The sequence below is a fragment of the Vigna unguiculata genome, chromosome 5 (genome assembly GCF_037176805.1).
Source record: "Vigna unguiculata cultivar grain cowpea cultivar isolate G323 ecotype 2 chromosome 5, ASM3717680v1, whole genome shotgun sequence".
Classification (NCBI taxonomy): domain Eukaryota; kingdom Viridiplantae; phylum Streptophyta; class Magnoliopsida; order Fabales; family Fabaceae; genus Vigna; species Vigna unguiculata.
Window position 1 is genome coordinate 47,474,794 of NC_140796.1, and position 18,323 is coordinate 47,493,116.

Sequence of the window (18,323 nt, forward strand, 5' to 3'; positions counted from 1 at the left end):
CGTTCAAATTTATTTTCGTTTTTATCTTACAGCGGCTTTGGTTCTACAAATTTAACAAAATTTGTTGGCCCCCGTACTATACAAATCCTGCAGCATTTTCTCATTTGTTGAGATATTGGGAAATATTACGGTCAGTGAACCATTGTGTTGAGAAATTGAGAATTGAGTTCTGTGGGAATTATTCCTATCTTTTATCTGTTTAATTTTAGAAGACAATTTTATTTTACTTATCTATTTTGCTAAAACTTCAAAATTAAGTTGATTATATTTTCAATTATGTTTTTAGCTTCCCTTATTAATTCGTACACAGTTAATTCACTTTTAATAAATAAGAGAAGATTATCCATGAAGTCATATGAAGGACTTCAAACTATAATTGAATATAAGCTTCAGAATGAGTTATAATACTATCTACAAAATTTGGCTATCTAGTAGTGAGCGAGAGAGTTGAACACTTAAATAATCCATCAAATTAATATAGTAAATTATATTCGATATAAAATTAAGATAACCTGTAATATCCAAGCCTCAATTTTAGCACTATTCTTGGGAGTCAAAGTCTTGAAAATTTTTCATTTAATGTTACTTGGTGACACTTCACTCACTCTCATTGCTCAAAACCATCCACTAACGATTATCCCTCCAAGGTAATGTTTGCAAGATATCAACAACCAATTTTGGTATTAATTGATAAGCATATAACCCACCCTTAAAAGATTAACTTTGATGGTAGATTCCCCAATGTTTGAATGTTTAACAATTTAGAGTTATCACCAAAAAGGAAGTAGAATAAAGTGTTAAAGGGTAAAAGTTATTTAGATGTAAACTACAAGAAACAACATTATGATAAAGACTTGTCTTGTAAGCATCTTTAGAAACGTGTCAGTACAACGGCAACTGAAAAAAAAAATCTGACACTAAGGAGGAAATTAAATAGATTATCACCTGTTAGCTTGTTCCTTACATTTTTTTATTACAACTTTATTCATATAGATCATATATGAGCATTAAATAAATATTGAAATATTAAACTTCAAACCGATAAAGTTTTCTCATAATTTTTTATCAATAAACATATTATTTTATTAATATGGATCTCATGAAATATGATTTCCTTAAAATGAAAAAAAATTATTTATTTAGGAAACTTTCTTTGTTTTAAAGAATTTGTTTATTGGATCCATATTAACATAATACTTTTTATTAATAAAAAAACCGTCATAAAAAAATTCTATTGAAAAGGATCTTATACAGTTTACGGAAGTCTTGATTCAGCCACATGGTGCCATTACACTCTGGATTCTGTCCAAGGCAAACTAATCATGTACTTATTTATGATGCAATCATGCACTCAAGTAGAAACAATTTTAGGATTGCCATTGGACTAAAAAGATATGACAAATTGAAAAATCACCATAACTTCACGTTGAACAATCACAAAGGAAGAATAAAAATAAATTTTTGTATTGATAAAAAAATACAATTAATGTTCATGGCCCTTCCAAATTATTTACATGCACTTGGCATCTGGGATAAGGTGGCAAAATCAAATTACAAAATTTGTATGAGCAGAAGAAACATTCAGTCCTGAACATGAGAAGAAAAAAGGTTGACCACCAAAGGCCGTGTGATTTCCCTTCTGTGGTGATATTAAATGTAAAACTTTGTCACTTGAACATATACTAGACTATGAAGTTGAGCAGGGTCAGTTGATCCTATTGACATAGAGAGTGTAGAAAGGTGTCTAGGCAGGGGGTAATGGGCGCCGGCAAGTTGGACACTCCATCTTTATATCCATCCATCTTTGCAAACAGCCAAAGTGGAAGAAATGATCACAAGGTGTCACCTGTAACACTCTCAATTAGAATAGTTTTATGTTGTAAAAGTTTGATTTGAATTGACAAAATTATGGTTATACACTCCTCATGTTTTTTGAGATTGCACACTTTTTGTCTTTTTAATGCTTACAGTAATCCCCTTTACATTGTTACAGGATTTAATGTGTTTTCTTGGATAACATGAAGTGTCAGTATAATGTATTTCAAAAACGTTTAGATTCTCTGCTGGATTTTTTTTGTGTTGTCTTCTGCCGAGCATTAAAAATACTCTGACGTTGTACTTTAGAAATCTTTTTGATATATTTTCAAATTTCAAAACCAGTGCTCATCAATGTATTTTGAAAGCACAGCAAAGGAGCAACATATAAAATCCAGAAGAGAATCCAAATTCATTACAAAAGGGTTACTATAAGGGTTAAGAAGATAAGGGTATGGCATGCAATATTAAGAAACCAGAGCAAGTGTCAGAGAAATTTGTTCTTTATATTTATAATCACTTACCATGGAATCATTAGATCGCTGGGAAAGATCAATGGCTGTCATGCAAATCACACAGTCTGTAGCCTGTCTTGTTTCCTGATCAAACCTCCTATAATAGCTGTATTTCTCAGGGAGAATCTGCAAGTCATGAAGATAAAACATTCATGCAAATTCAGAATGAAAAAAAGAAAACAAAATGATGGATGATGATTTAAATTCACTAAGGAAAGCCTAGAGCCAGGTTCCTATATGATGAGGATAATACAATGTTCTTACTGGTTGCAACATAGTTACATAATCATGGTTAGGGTCAAGGATGTGTATGAAATGGTTCAAATTATTAACCAAACCTTGGTTACAGCAAAAGTATACAATAACAGGAATTTTCCCATTAAATGGGGCTTGGTGCATAAGCAAAATGATGCTCTGCTATGCTCGGTTTAAGCTCAGCCTTCTAGAAGAGGCAACTATATTTAAGAATTGTGAATGTTAATGGTTAATTGGTTATAAAAGTATTGAAAAGAGGTAGTTGAGCCTAACCTGACGAGGAATGAACCAACGTGACCCAAGATAGTGCTGAAGTAGGAGAATTGCAGCTTGAAGTCCAATAAATACAGCCAAACAAACACACCAGCTCTTGTCTGGTTCTATGCGCATGAAGTTGTTAGGGCAACCAAAAATATATAATGGGATTGCCAGCCTAGTGACAGTTATCCCTAAGATATAATGAGGATGCAATGGTTTACGCGAATCGCGAATAACATTGGTGATTATCTGAGGTATCCAGAAAGAGTACATAAGAAGAAGAATAGGTCTCAAATAATTATGGAACTCATACATGAGTAGAATGCCTCCCAACAAGATGCCATCTGCAGAAGAAATTAAACTGTTAAATTTGAGCCCCTCTTTTTCATGACAAATATCTCCATTAGTTGAAACAACAAGAAACAAATAGATATAGTTCTTAGGAACTCTTCTACAGTGTAATATACAACAACAAGAACAAAGTAGGTGAGATCGGTTACATAGATTGCATGGCATCTTTGAATCGGTAAAAAACCAAAAGTTCAGAAATATTAATAGAAAAAATATGTTGGAGAATATTAATTCTAGATGAGTACTTACAGAAACGACTGTATAAAACTGAAAGTTCTCGCCTCATTGTTTCCCAACCTTCACCATTACTGAAAGGCCTACCTGCCTTCCAGATTGCAAGGAGATATCTCATCTCAAATATTGAGAAGACTACAAACTTGAAAAATGCAGCAGTTGCAAAAGCATTGAATAAGGATTCTGCAGTGCAGGAGGCAGCAACAACCATTCAGCAAACAATCTTATTATTACAAAACAATAATAATAAATCACTGATGAACAATGACAATGAATTGTACTATGACATTACATATTACAACAATCAATGAAACATATCACAACATATTCAATTTGCATCAATAATCTTCTTCCCATACCATGAACAATCCCTGTCCCCCCCACCCCAAAAAAAAAGAAGCTGAACTTTTAAAATGAAACATACAATAATTATTTTTAGATGCTGTATACTGTAATGTGTAAACTACAACTAAGTGTCGTATCAGGGACTGAAGAACGAGTAATAAGATCTGGTCAGTATTGGAGTATAGTTTTACTACTGTTGTTTGTAAATATAACTTCTATTTTTTTATGTAAGACTATTGACAGCTATACTCTGTAACTAATTCCTTGTAAATTACAGGTTGTTAGTCTCTTTAGATCAGCTACATATAGCTGACTTCACTCTATTGTATTTTGGCTTCCAGTTTTTCAATAATACAACACAGTTTCTCTTTATTCTATTAGTTACAGGGTGCAAATATGGTATTACAAAGTGGAGGCATTGGATTGTACAAACTGGAATCTTCTTTCCATGGGGAATTGACCAATTTTCAGGTATGAATGTTTGGGATACTTACACTGATGACTATCCACAAGGTAAATTATTTTTAAACCTGTTGGTTAAGTGAACAAAATTAAGGGCACAGAAAAGATTCTAGAGAGCCCTTTTTCCATTTAGAAAGGATCTTCAATATATTTTTCACCCCAAAACTGGTACCTCAGTCCATAAACAAAATGGATTTATGTTAGGAATGGGAGAGAGAAAATAGTCGGTAGAGCAACCTCAAGTTGTGAAATTCATAACTTACCAACTAGTATTCCTGCAGTGAGATGTAAAAGGCAAAGATAGGCATCCATAATTGCTTGCTGGCCAATCATTAGTATTGAAACCTTAGCAGCACCCTGTAAAGGTATATCTGAATCATATTCATCTTCTACAATCACATGCACATAATTGCAGATTTAAGAAATCTATGGCATGTAAACCTTCAAATATTGCTTGGTACATTCATCTCAACTATTGAAAAATTTTATATTGATTCCATTAAATATTGAACCTATGGCAGGTGAAATTTCAGAAAAAATCCAAAGAAAATTCTTACAGATTGAGTGCTGCTATGCTCCATTTGACGAATTAATAGAAGGACTTGCAAGAAAGAAACCTGATATAGGTATATTAAGGAGCTCACGCCATAATGGACTGTGACAGAGACATAAAGCTATAAGAATATTCATGATTGAAGGATACAAAAGTAACCATCAAGGTATAGTTCACTGCTTTGTTATAGTAGACCTCAATTTTGACAGACGTTGCATTTAGCAGTAATGGTGAGAAGCAGTCCCCATCATCATCCGCAGAGGGGCTCTCCATTAACCCTTCTAGATGAAAATTATCATGTTCACCTTCTGTAGGAAATAAAGTAAAAATTTAGTAAATCAAACGAACAACAATATAAAAAAATTAATCCACAAGAAGAATGTACTCAATGGATAGAAAGTGGTTAAAACTAAGTAATGTACATATAATTTTACATTCATATACGTAGCAATTGGTAATATTAAATCTGATAAAATGTTTCATAATAGCATTACACTCATACTGTGGACACCAAAAAATGGTTATAATAATAATTATTCTATTAGAAATGGAAAAAAGTATTTACTTAGATGATAAGAAAACCTTCTAAACAAGATACAGAATACAAAAAGGAAGAAAATTATTTGTGTAAAAGAGATCCCTAATCCATGTATATGACAGACTCCTTACTATAGAAGAAAGTATCCATAGGCAGGGAGAACAAAAGTACCGTTATTTGATGATGGCAAGCGTGAAACCTGAGCAGCAATTTCGATATTACAATGTTTCTCCGCATCATGAATCAGAGCTGCAGTAACCAATACGAGAAAGTAGCAAGTCAATAATATACCTACAGCTATAAATAAATAAAACAGGAGTGGGGTGGGTTGGCCTTCAAGATATACTGGTATTTAGAAAAATTACAATGTTTTCTTCTCCACATTCTATCTCTTGAAGAATCTTGCAGTACCTGAGATGAGAAAACTCCAAGCTGTGTACAAAAGACATATACGAAGCAAATAAGTATTTCTGACTGCTAACTTTTTATATAATAAAAGACAACTGTTTAGTCAAAGATGGAAAAATACAAGTAATTTGAAGGATAAGGGAAATCCTCCATTCAAAAAAAAGGAATCACAAAGTAATGGTGAAAAGGACAACATGAATGGAGCAAAGCTGGTCAATCTGTTTGCATATTGTTAAGAAAGCCCCACTATGAAAGACCATTTTTGTTCATATTCACATAAAAATATTATGGATTTGCTACCAGCTACTATCTTCAAATGAATTTGTTTAAATGAAGAAAAGCTGTACAACTTAAGATATTTACATTCATGTCCAGTTTAAAGAACCCAGATATGGTCCTAATTCTGAAACAAGGTTTTAAGATGATAAAGGATTCTAACATCTGGACATTTTAAATAATGTTGATACTGGAAATTTTAAACTGCACTTGCACTTCATATGAAGAGAATCTTATTAGGGTATTGAGATGGATATATTGCAACATAGATATTTTGATTTCCATTCCAACTTCAAATGTTTGACAGCAAATATGAGTAATCCAACAAAGAAAAGATCATTAACTGGCAGGCTTATGACACTTAAAAAATCAAGCCCGTGAAAATGGATTGAACCTATCCATTCTCCTTGAGATCTAGGACTTGAAAATATCAATGAAAAGAGTAAAAAGAATATCTGAAACAGGAACAGATATTGACCACCCAAATTGAAGTGCTGTTAATATTATTGTAAGCCATGTAATGCAATCAGATTATAAAATTTAAAAGATCAAGGATGCAGGAAATAACAATGTTACCAGATGATATGGATTAGATAAAATATAATCTTCATTCTGATTCAGCTCCCCCTCTTTTCCACTGCAACATGAGGAAACAAGATATACTCTTCAGCACATTCAGATATTGTAAGTTTTACTGTATGGAAATATAGGCATTTCAGTTAGACTCAAGGACTAAACAGACAGAAATAGTTATATTTTACTTCCATAAAATGGTTTACAGATCAGATTTGGAGAACAGGACATCAACTACAAAGAGTTTCCTCCTAATGAGGAATTTCCTCCTAAATCTCCACAAATAACAGACACATCAATCAACAACCTCCTGTAGGTCTGTCATGCAATTGCTTAATACAGAATTGCAAAGCCTACATTTTTTTTTCAAACAAAATCTTCAATGGCCTCAGGCCATTTCTCTCGGCAAGCTCAACAGAACTTGGCCAGTCAATTTCATTCCAAACAGAATTTGTCTATGAAATAAATGAAAAAAATTAAACAAGTATAACAGAACACAAAAACTGATTCAAGATGAAATGTCAAATTTGGACAAAAAGAAGTTTTAATTTTAAACAATCGAGACAATACAAATTTATAAACCAATTTGAGCTTAATATAAAGTTGGTCTGCAGATCACATTGATGATATCCATGAAATTTACCTGTTGGCGACCATTCGAAGCTGTCTAAAAGGCCATATGTATACACCTTCTATTCTGATTTGGGCACCACTGACATCGTATTCATTGTCAAACACATCATGGAATATAACCACCCCCTGATGAAAAACAAACCAAAGAAAACTGTTATAGAGGAAAAAGGACTATTTTACAGAAACAGTAATAAAGATGTGATTGAAACTCTAATTCTGCACAAAATAACCGTATTATTGTATAGTGAGATGAAAGGGTCCATTATTTGCTCTAGGATATTCAAAATATAGAGATCCGGCCAGATTATTGTGCATTCGTTTGTGTATGTATTAGAAGTATGAAAAAATACACTTGGCTCAGCAACTGAGACTGACGCAGTAAACAAAATGGTAGCTAAGATCTCTACAGATTATTAACCTCTCTAACCATTAAATATGAATACAATACTTGTCCAGAAAAGAGTAAAACGCAGTATAATGACAACTAACAAAAGACAGTTTCATTCAATGGAGAAGGGCCATTGGATAAGTTTTAACTGTTCTTTTTCAAACATGGACAAATTAGAGACGTAATGTTAAATGAAAAGATGAAATTAGAGACAGAGAAAGCAAAAGATGAAAACCTAGAAGGTATAGGCAAAATTAGAGATGTAGTTTTACTAATAATCACATGTCACATACTTACATTTCCAAACAAACTAGTTTACAAAGTTCATTATCATCAGAACTGCTGCATTAAGAAAACATAGATAGTTTACTCTAATCAAGGTCAGCCTTTTTCAAGTTTGACTTTTAAGTGTATATATCATGTGTTATAAATTTATAACAGTCTCTCCATTCAATAAAAACACTTAAGCATCCATAAAAGGACAGCCTAATAAAAAACACAAGCTGACCTCACAATGACAGAAACTATAGTTTAGTAAATGAAATAATATAAGAGTGAAGACTTTTTAGTTCTTCAGAATAGAAAAATGATAAGATTCATAGGAACTTTAATAACTTCAAGCGTAATGCAAAAGCCATTGATATTTCAAATAAATGCATAGTAAGTGAATACAGTTTCAAGTAGAACAAATAAGAAAATATACAACATATGAAAACCAAATTCCTGTGAAATTAGCAATATAGTTCAACATTGCACCTGAACATAATGTACTCCGCTTATCTTTGTCGGAGTACTAACTAACTCAATTACAGAATTTCCATTTGTTTTTCTGATGTCTGGAAATCTGGAAGAGCCATTTGTGGTATCCAAAAATTTCCAAGACCCTGCATTTCAAGAGGTCAACATATAAACATCCTCAGACTTCAATAAACTTATAAATTTGTCCCACAGCAAATAAATTTGTTCAAATGACACCTTTTAGAAATGAAGCATATTTCAGTAAATTTCACATAATTACTTTCAAAATTACATGATCTTTCAAAATGCCTTAAGTTCATTTAGTTAATTTGAGGCAACATGTAACCTAGTTTTAGCGTGGATGCTGCTCCCTCTGCCTTTATTATGCTGTGTCCAATGGTAGAAGATTAAGAACATGTAAAAATAGGCATAAAGGTAACCGTAGCATTTAGCAACATGCTTGCTCCCAAAAAAGAAAAGACAATTAAAGTATGGACTAATTCAAAATATCAAGCAGACACAGAAAAGGTTTTTTAAAGGTCAATAATATTATAAACCAGTAACTTCTTCATAGATCTGAGTTAGTTCGTTATCCAATCATAAATCCTCTGAACAGATATCAGTGAAACATATGTTCAGCATGGTACTTACATGAAACATGAACTGACCAAAGCTACAACTTGAATATAACAGAAAACCACACATACACTAAGGTTAGTAATGAATACAAACCTTTGTAAGTTCCTGTTATGTTCCATTGTGAAAAAGGACCTAAGTTGTTCTCGTCCTTTCTTGTAAAGAGCTGCTGAGAAAGGTAACATATCAATAACATACAAATGAAGTGAGTTCACCTTCAGTCAGATTTTGACTCAATCATAACAACCCCAATTTGTCAATTCAAATCATTTTTAATCATAAGTCAGGGTTTGGGAAAATTAATATCAGTAAAAACTAAAGAACAACTGAGTGAAAATCCTTGGACGTAATTATAAATCAATAAAAGTGACAACATTATCCTCCATCCTTTACCACAAACCTGATTGCAAATGTATTATTTGTTTTTCATTTCAAGATTCAATGTCCTTTAGCTACCTTTTATACAGGTCCTAAAAACATTGTTTAACTAAAAAATGGGCAGAAAGATATTATTCGGACAAGAAAAAAGAAATTTTACAAATGCCCAATACCAATTATGATTGCTGATTGTCGATTGCCCAATATATAAATCTATAATAGCATATATATATATATATATATATATATATATATATATATATATATCGATATAATAATTAATAGTCTTGGACACCTTATGAGTTACATATGAAGGATAAATTCAAACGTATGACCATTTTCTGAGAAGAGTACCCTGTAAAGCCCCAAAAAAACATACCTAAAGCACACACTGGCATACAATTCTATAAATAAAACTTAAGTACCTTGCAAATGCAGCTCTTTGCTTATTCTTATCCTCACAGATTCTCTCCCAACACCATCTATAAACATTCTGACAAACTTAATAAACACATATCACTCTTCTCTCTAGGTTCAAACATTCTAAACACGCTCAATTAACATCAGTTTTAACAGAACTAAACTTTCAAATTTCCTGTTCCTAGGGTCTAGTCTAATTCACAAAATCACAACTGCATAAAGCAAAATTACTAAATGCAATCCCTAACTGACAACAATTAAAATGCAGGCGCACATCTTCAACATTACAACTTCAAAAAAAAAAAACATCAAATGCACGTGCATCCTAATTAGTTAAGTTAAATACTCATTAAAATAAACTGAAATTAAATAAAGCTCCTAAACAAACCTCATCATCCCAGGACCTAGTTCTCTCCCTCAAGGGTCTGAGACCCGCCACAGGATTAACTAACAGTAGAACCACCCACCACCCAACTGCAATCTGAAACAAAAATTCAAGCCCCCTCCTCTTCTTGCACAAAGAAAACTCCAATCTTTGAGTGGCAACCATATCAAATCCCTAAAATTCAACTCCAATTCAAGGACCCACTTCTCAGTCGAAGCTGAACAGAGGGAACCCAGGGGAAAAACCCAAGACCCACCATAGCAAATAGCTTTAAAAGGAGGCAACAATAAAAGGGTTGCTTCAGAAGAAGTCAAAAGGGTCAGGGGAAGCTTGATCAGATAGAGAAAACGATAGACCAACGACTTAATTGGTCACCAAATGCGATTTTTGAAGCAAAAAAGATGCGTTCACCACTTAGCTTTGCACCAAATTTAACTTAAGTTGTACTAATCACAATCACTAGTAGTAACAATTAAAAAATTATGGTTTGGGATTTGGGTTTGGAGCAAATTTTTGCTTCTGAGAGATTGCCCCAGAGTTGGTTGTTAACTAGTTTTCTGGGTTTTGGTTTTTTAGTAAAAAAAGCTCACGGTCTGCTCGAACAGAAGCAATCACGCTCTTTGTTAAGGCGATTCCTTGCACGCGCTAAAAACTATTACTTACTTTCCTGGTGGTTATTATTTAGTAGTATCACTAACACTATTATTAAGTAATAGAATATTTGGGTTAAGTATTTTTTTTCAACTCTCTCAGAATGACTCTGTACTGAAAATAATATTTAAATTATCTTTTTCAACTTAAAGAACGACTCTGTATTATAAATAAATAAATAAAAAGGATGGTGGATTGCTCCCATCTCAATGTTAGATACCATTGAATTGGTCATTTTTAATGTCATTGATCTCGAATCAGAATTTTGAGACAAAATTATATGTACCAGTGTTGTATATAATAATGATAATAATAAAAATAATTTTATATGTATTTAATTTAGGCTTAAATACATTTTTCGTCCTCATTTTCATAGTGTTTGTTGCGGATGGTCCTCATTTTGACAGAATGTTTAAAGTAGTCATCATTTTTACCGAATGTTTAAAATGGGTTTTGGTAAGGAATGTTTGGACAGTTGGTGAGTTTTGACAATCTTGTTCCTTCATTCCCAATTGGTGTTGCTGCAATCTTCTTCCTGCAATCCCATTATATAGGTATGTTACGTCCCAGTCTTCTTCCTTTACCTCTGATTGTAATAGTTGGAGGCAAACATATCACTTCGTGCACGGTTGGCGGTTGGCGGTTCAACGAGAAATAGATTAATCCCGATTTGTAGCTGCGGAGAGATGACAACTTTGAGGATGACAAGAACTCCAAAGAATATTGGTAGGGTTTAGGAAGATGAAGAAATCGCCTCCAAGAGCGCAACTGCAATACAACTCAAACCCTAATTGCAAAATTTCTCCCAAATTGAAATGTTAACATTAATTAACCATCTATACAGTACACGTAACACACCCGATGCAACGTAATACAAACAGTGTCACATGTACAATGTTCTGTTACTGATTTAAACGGCGTCACAAAAAAGGACTAAATAAAAAAAATGACCAAATAAAATACGAATTGCGAAAATGAGGACTATTCTAAACATTCTGTAAAAATGAATAATATTCTAAACATTCTGTAAAAATGAATAATATTCTAAACATTTTGTAAAAATGAATATCATTTTAAACATTATGTCAAAATGATGACCATTTGCAACAAACACTACGAAAATAATAACAAAAAAGGTATTTAAACCTTTAATTTAATATTCAGGTTTCGAACTATAAATTATTTATCTAGAATAATTTTTTAGTACTCCCCCAACAAACTCAAATTAGAATAATATCGTTGCATAAAATATTCATATAATAATATTGCCATCACATGTGATGGTAGGTTAAGTCATAGATCATAATCTGTTCATAGTCAATCATTGTTTAAATTATGGAATCAGTTACTCAAAAACCATTCTAAAGAAAATGTTGTGCTACCTTTGCATGTATCTGGCAATCCATGATTTACACAATAATACACATCCTTTTTGTATTGTTGTTATTTTTTTATGACATGAAATAAAAAAAATTCAATATAAATTGATTACATAAAAAATCAAAGACTTTTATCTACTTCAATTATCTCTGTCTCTGTGTTTCTTATATAATAATGGTTCTTTGTTTCAGCTTCTGGATAGTGCAATGATGATTCATACCAAAAAGGAAAACATGAATAAAAAAAACATCACATACTTTGTACTTATTAGATCAACATAAACCCTAGACATACTTTTTTTTTTTTATGATTTGGTTAGAACTAATACAAGGTGCCACTTACCCAATAAAAGGTACAACATTAATTTTGTTTTCTTGTTGATAATTACGATAAGGGAAAAAAAACTGCAAAAAGTATAATTGGCCTAACAGTCTCTAACTAACCTAGATTGGGATATTCTTCACTTCAAAGCTTGACATTTAAGTGTTGTGATTAATATTCATCATTCCAAACGAAACAAACAATATGGCAGGTAATTCGATTGTTTGTATGTCGTTGTCTGATGGCATTAAGAAGAGAATGAAAATATGATTTCATATATTTCTTTAGATCTGGAAATTCGTAGAAATATAACTTCTTTTTCTATCTTTTTAATAAATGGTTTTTCAACTTTATGTATGAGAAGAAAATATAATACCACGAAGACTTTATAATTCTCCATTAACAAAAATACTAACAATTCATACTTTATGATAACAAAAAATAAAGATTCTACAATCTTTTATATCCTCTAATTTTACCATTAAATCAACTTTATAACTTAATAGTAAATGACATTTTTGTATTACGTATTCTTTTTTTATATTTGGATTATGTATATGGGTTTGAACAACCTGTTACTTTATTTAATTATATTTATTCGTGCAGACAAAAAATAAATTCTAAATGAATTCAAATCTTCCTTTATATCATTGCCTAACAAAATCCCAACGTTTGTTCATGGGAATAATTGTTAAAAGGAAAAAAAAGGAGTAATTATGGGTTCAATGGAGAAAAATCAAATAAATATAAATGTGAGGATATATCATATTAAAGTCTATAAATGATTTCATCAAGATTAAAAATAAAAGTTGCATACTTTGACAAAACTATAATGAAAACAAAATATACAAGTGAAAAGTAAAATATAATAATTTATGATAACAAAGATAGTTATAGTATTAAAAACAAATGTAACATATTACGAGGATGAAAAAAATATCTATGACTCAATTGTTGGTTATGAATTAATAATATAAGTTAATTATTTTTTTTCTATATGATATATAATTATTTGTTTAATTTCTTTATTATAGTGTATTTTTTTGTATTTATCATTATTTTTATTATAATGTTGGTATTATCATCGCTTTTATTATAATTTTTTTTGTCATATCTTTTCACAGTAATTGTCATCAAACAACTTTTTATGTTATGCTATTATTATTATTATTATTATTATCAATGCTGTCATAATAATTACCACTTATATTAATGTTGTTATCACTCTCATATCTATTTATCATCTTATTTCAACTATTATGGTTATCATCACTTATCTCATTATTATGGTTAGCAACATTATTTAAATATCGTTATTTATCATTCTTATATTTATATCTCTTTTTTATTTTTTCCAAATTTTCATCTTTTCATAAGATTTAAGTGTGAACAAAATAATTCAAATTCTATTGCTACAAAAGATATACTGAGTAAAAAAAAAACTATATACCCATTAAAGACACAAACACTCATAAAACTTATTATTCATATTGATACCGAAGGGTGATAATTATGTAGCTACATTAGTCAACCATATGAATTGTAAAATAGGTCAAAAGATGGACTGACTATTTAATTCATCATTTTTTTAATATATACATCATTATTTTTAATTGTTCAATTCAAAATTAAATAGAATCTCCTAATACATTATATATATATATATTACAACTTATATGATTGAAAGACTAATTTAATTTATTTTTTTAAAAACAAAAATTAGTAATTTTTAAATATTGTAATTTTACATTGTAAACTATTTAATTAATTGTAACAGGTGAATTTGAAGAAGATTTATATATTATTCAATTGCAAAATCATTAAATAACATTTATTTGCAAATAAAACTACCAGTTAATTTATATTTATCACCTTCAATAATGAGAGAATTAATGATGGATGTTTGATATTCATACATTTACTAAACAAATCTATTAAAAAATAACATATCACATTTTTTATCCTTTAAACTTATAAGTTCTATAAATATAGTTAACAACCGCTAAATCTTATATTGTCCTCCTAAAATACTATTATAAATTGTCATGGGATTTTTCTTTTTCCAAATTGGTTAAAAAAAATTGTAATAATTTTTTTTTTGCCATATTTCTTAGAATCTTAATAATTCTTTCATAGGTAATTATTTTCTATAAAATTATAAAATTTGTAAATATTTTTTACAAAATTTGTTACAAAAAATGTTTTATACAAAATATCTCGTAAAAAAAATGACAGTAATTTCTTGTAATTTTTTTATAACAAAATTTGTAAGTATTTTTTTTAAAAAAAATCAAAATAAAATTAACAGAAAATATGAATTTTTTAGTAGAAAAAAAGAAAAGAAAGAAATAAAATTTCTAATAGTAATAGTAAGAAGATATAAATGAGTTGAAAGTTTTTTTATATATATATATATATATATATATATATATATATATATAACAATATATAAAGATGATTTCTTTTTTTTTATCAACATTTCATAATACTAATTCTACCTTTTACAATATAATTATTTATTAAAATTTTTAAAATTAACAGTTATTTTTACCTATTTTCTATAAAATTGTTTATCTTTTCTTTTTTTTATATATCAACAATTAATTTCTCTAATCATTTTACTTTATTTTTAATAAATATAAATTTACTTTATATATTAATTTAATAACATTACTTTATTATCATCTACTAACATACTCGTTTATATTTTAAAAATAAGTACACAAAATGCGATAGCGTACGTTTGAAGACTAACCATTTGCCTTTTTCTAGCAGTACGTTTGAAGATTTTTTCTTTCCTAAGAGGTTTGGTGAATGGTTTCATGTTAGTTTTACAAGATATGTAAGGTTTTTATACAATAAATACTTGTCACTGTCAAAATGGTTTTACTAAATTTAGTGTTTCAATTCAATAAATACTTACCTTTATTTGTTAGAAATGTAAAACTTGATGTGGTTGAATATATATTTTGTGATTTTAATTTATATGTTGAGTACTTTTTACGTAATAGTAACAAAATTTGAAATAGATACTTAAAAAAAAGTGAAAATGTTTTTCTATCAAATTGTAAATTATCCCGTTTAAAAAAAGTGGAGAAAGATTAAAATACTAAGGATATCATATGTTAATTTGTGAAGAAACATTTTTATATTTTTCAATTGTCTTTCAATTATTTGCACTTTATTTTGTTTTTTAGGGATTGAAAAATAATGTCTCTAAAACCATCGTCATTTTTTCTCAAAGATTACAAAAAAAAAAAACAAAAATCTCAAGCTAGCTATAATTCACCACTACTAAATTTTTTTTATATTGTAAATTTGTTAAAAGAATTTGCAAGAAAAGACTTTTGTTTGTCATTTTTCTAAACATTTTAATTGGTATATAATTCCTTGGATCATTATTTTCTGCAAAATTATAAAATTTGTAATTATTTTCTACCACATTTGTTGCGAAAAGTGTTTTATACAAAATATTTTGCAAGAAAATTAGTAATAATTTCTTGCAATTTTTTTTCTCAACAAAATTTGTAAATATTTCCTACAAACAAATTTTCAAAACAAAATTGACAGAAAATATGAGTTTTTTTAGTAGTGCACGACCTTCTATTAAACATTCCAAATAAAAAGAAGCATTAAAGTCTTAATTAAATAAAATTAAACTTGTTATAACAAATCATCTGTAAAATTTTAAAATGTGTAAATGGTTTATTTCTTAAACTTTTTTTTTAACGTTTGAAAGAGAGTTTAAAAACGATGAAACAAATAAAATAAACAGAATTTTGAAATATCTATATATTCACAACGATATAATATTTGGATAACATGTTGCGCATACCAATATCTATATATTCACAACGATCACCTCATTAATATGCAAACCTTTCATCTTTCTCTTTCTCACTTCCTTCATTTTTCAGATTAATTTCTTCTGCTACGAAGAACACCTCAAACATGGAAATGGGGTACTCTAATAACAGATTTCTTGGCCTTTTTCTCTTCTTCATATCTATGTCCATTCTCTTTTCTTCACCAGCAACAGCATGCACATTTTTTCAACTTGATTGGCTCCCCAACCCTTCACAACATTACACTCACTGGGCACAGAGAAACAGGTTTCAAGTCAACGACACTCTTTGTAAGTCAAACTTGCTTCTGTTTTCAAACCTAAAACACTACACTAATTATGTTTACAACGTTGTCCAATTTAGTTACATACACAATACTTCTTCAAATTTTGTCTTTTTGGTGGTGACATGCAGTGTTTAAGTATAAGAGTGGGTGTGATTCAGTGTTGGTGGTAAAGAAGGAGGATTACGATTCATGCAACACCAGCAATGCCATGCAAGAGATGGACGGTGGTGATTCAATGTTTACTTTTGTGAAATCGGGTCCTTTTTTCTTCATCACTGGCAACGCTCAGAACTGCAAACGTGGTCAGAAGCTAACCGTCGTCGTTTTGGCCGTCAGACATAACAAACACACTCACTTGCTTTCTCCGGCGGCAACACCGCCTACGGCGGGAGCCGAAACACCCGCAGAAAATGGGCCATCTCCAAGCTCTGATGTTAGCCCATCAGGCCCAACTTCTTCAGCGCCGTCTCAGCCGAAACATTCGGGCTCTATGAGGTTTAGGGGTTCGGTTGGTGTCGCTATGGGTGTTGTTAGCGTTGGGTTGGGCTTGTTCTTCAGCATCTTGGGCTAGCTTGCTTGGTAATGGGCCTCAATTTATTTGGGCTTTTGAACTTTGTTGCCTTTTTTTTTCTGAAGTAAAAAAGTTGTTTTTGGTTTCCGTTTTAGTGCATGGCGATGCCTTCAACTGAACATTTTTCCAATACACCAGTTTTTTTTCTCACAAAAATAGTTAATATATTTTAAATCTAATGTATAATTCACTATATTAATTAAGTTTTACAAGATATAACTATAAATATCATACATGAGAATTAATTTCGTTGAATTAAATCGTGGTGGAATTGTGGTTGTTGTCTTTTGGAGTAGAGCAACTACACAACAATAAATTCAAAATTAATTATTTTAAATATTTTTTACTCCAATTATCTCAGAAACAATTTTCTCTACTTGTTTAAACAAATAAATGCGTGGGATGATAAACGAATTAAGTAAATGATCTAATTGTATATATTTTTTTTATTGTTTTATTCAGAAGTTTAAGAATTTTGGTCTTACAAATAAGATAGCTGGGAACCAGCTTCAAAATAAGATATTATTCGTAATTGTACTTTTATACTTACGTATTAAATGTGACTATTTAATAAAATTAAAACATTATTAAATCGATGTCTCACATACGTAAATTTCACTTTTAAAAATTTATATTTATTTATTTATTTTTATTTAGTTATATTCATATTATATGATTTTATCATTTAAAAAATATTTATAAATATTGTATAATATATCGAAGTCAATATTACATATTTCTTAAATGAACTCAAATTTTTGTGGTGCTTACCTATATTTCTGTGCAGGTTCTATCTGAAAAATATTAAATGTAAATCTTATTATAATTGTTATTATTATTATTATTTTCATTTTCCGGAGTGAGGACAAAAAGGTTTTAGTTGTAACAGTTATAATAAGAAGAAAAGTTGTAAGTTCCAATAGTCCACTGAATACTTTTCCACCACAAAAGTTTTTCCTAGGTCACACATTAATTACTTATGATAGTGAGTTTTATTATAAATTATATCGTTTTTAAAATTTATTTTTACTGAAACTAATGTCAAATCACAACTTATTCATATTCATAATTTTAAAATTTACTTATTTTGAAAAATAATTAAATGTGA

General features: G+C 29.9%; 1 protein-coding gene across 2 annotated transcripts; it reads right to left on the reverse strand.

Annotated features, from left to right (window-relative positions):
* Positions 1-1,442: 1,442 nt before the first annotated feature.
* On the reverse strand, positions 1,443-10,738 carry LOC114185599 (transmembrane E3 ubiquitin-protein ligase FLY2-like). 2 transcript variants are annotated; one of them, XM_028073430.2, is made up of 14 exons: positions 10,165-10,738; positions 9,075-9,147; positions 8,361-8,488; positions 7,227-7,342; positions 6,587-6,647; positions 5,692-5,758; positions 5,498-5,575; positions 4,939-5,096; positions 4,793-4,852; positions 4,499-4,592; positions 3,444-3,611; positions 2,859-3,187; positions 2,340-2,456; positions 1,443-1,846 (listed from the first exon to the last, which is right to left on the reverse strand). In XM_028073430.2, exons 1-14 carry the CDS (start codon positions 10,324-10,326, stop codon positions 1,745-1,747), a joined length of 1,713 nt encoding a protein of 570 aa, XP_027929231.2. In that variant the 5' UTR covers positions 10,327-10,738; the 3' UTR covers positions 1,443-1,744. The 2 variants fall into 2 exon arrangements, with proteins under 2 accessions (XP_027929231.2, XP_027929232.2); XM_028073431.2 differs by having other exon boundaries at positions 9,075-9,144; positions 10,165-10,737.
* Between the last annotated feature and the right edge of the window lie 7,585 nt (positions 10,739-18,323).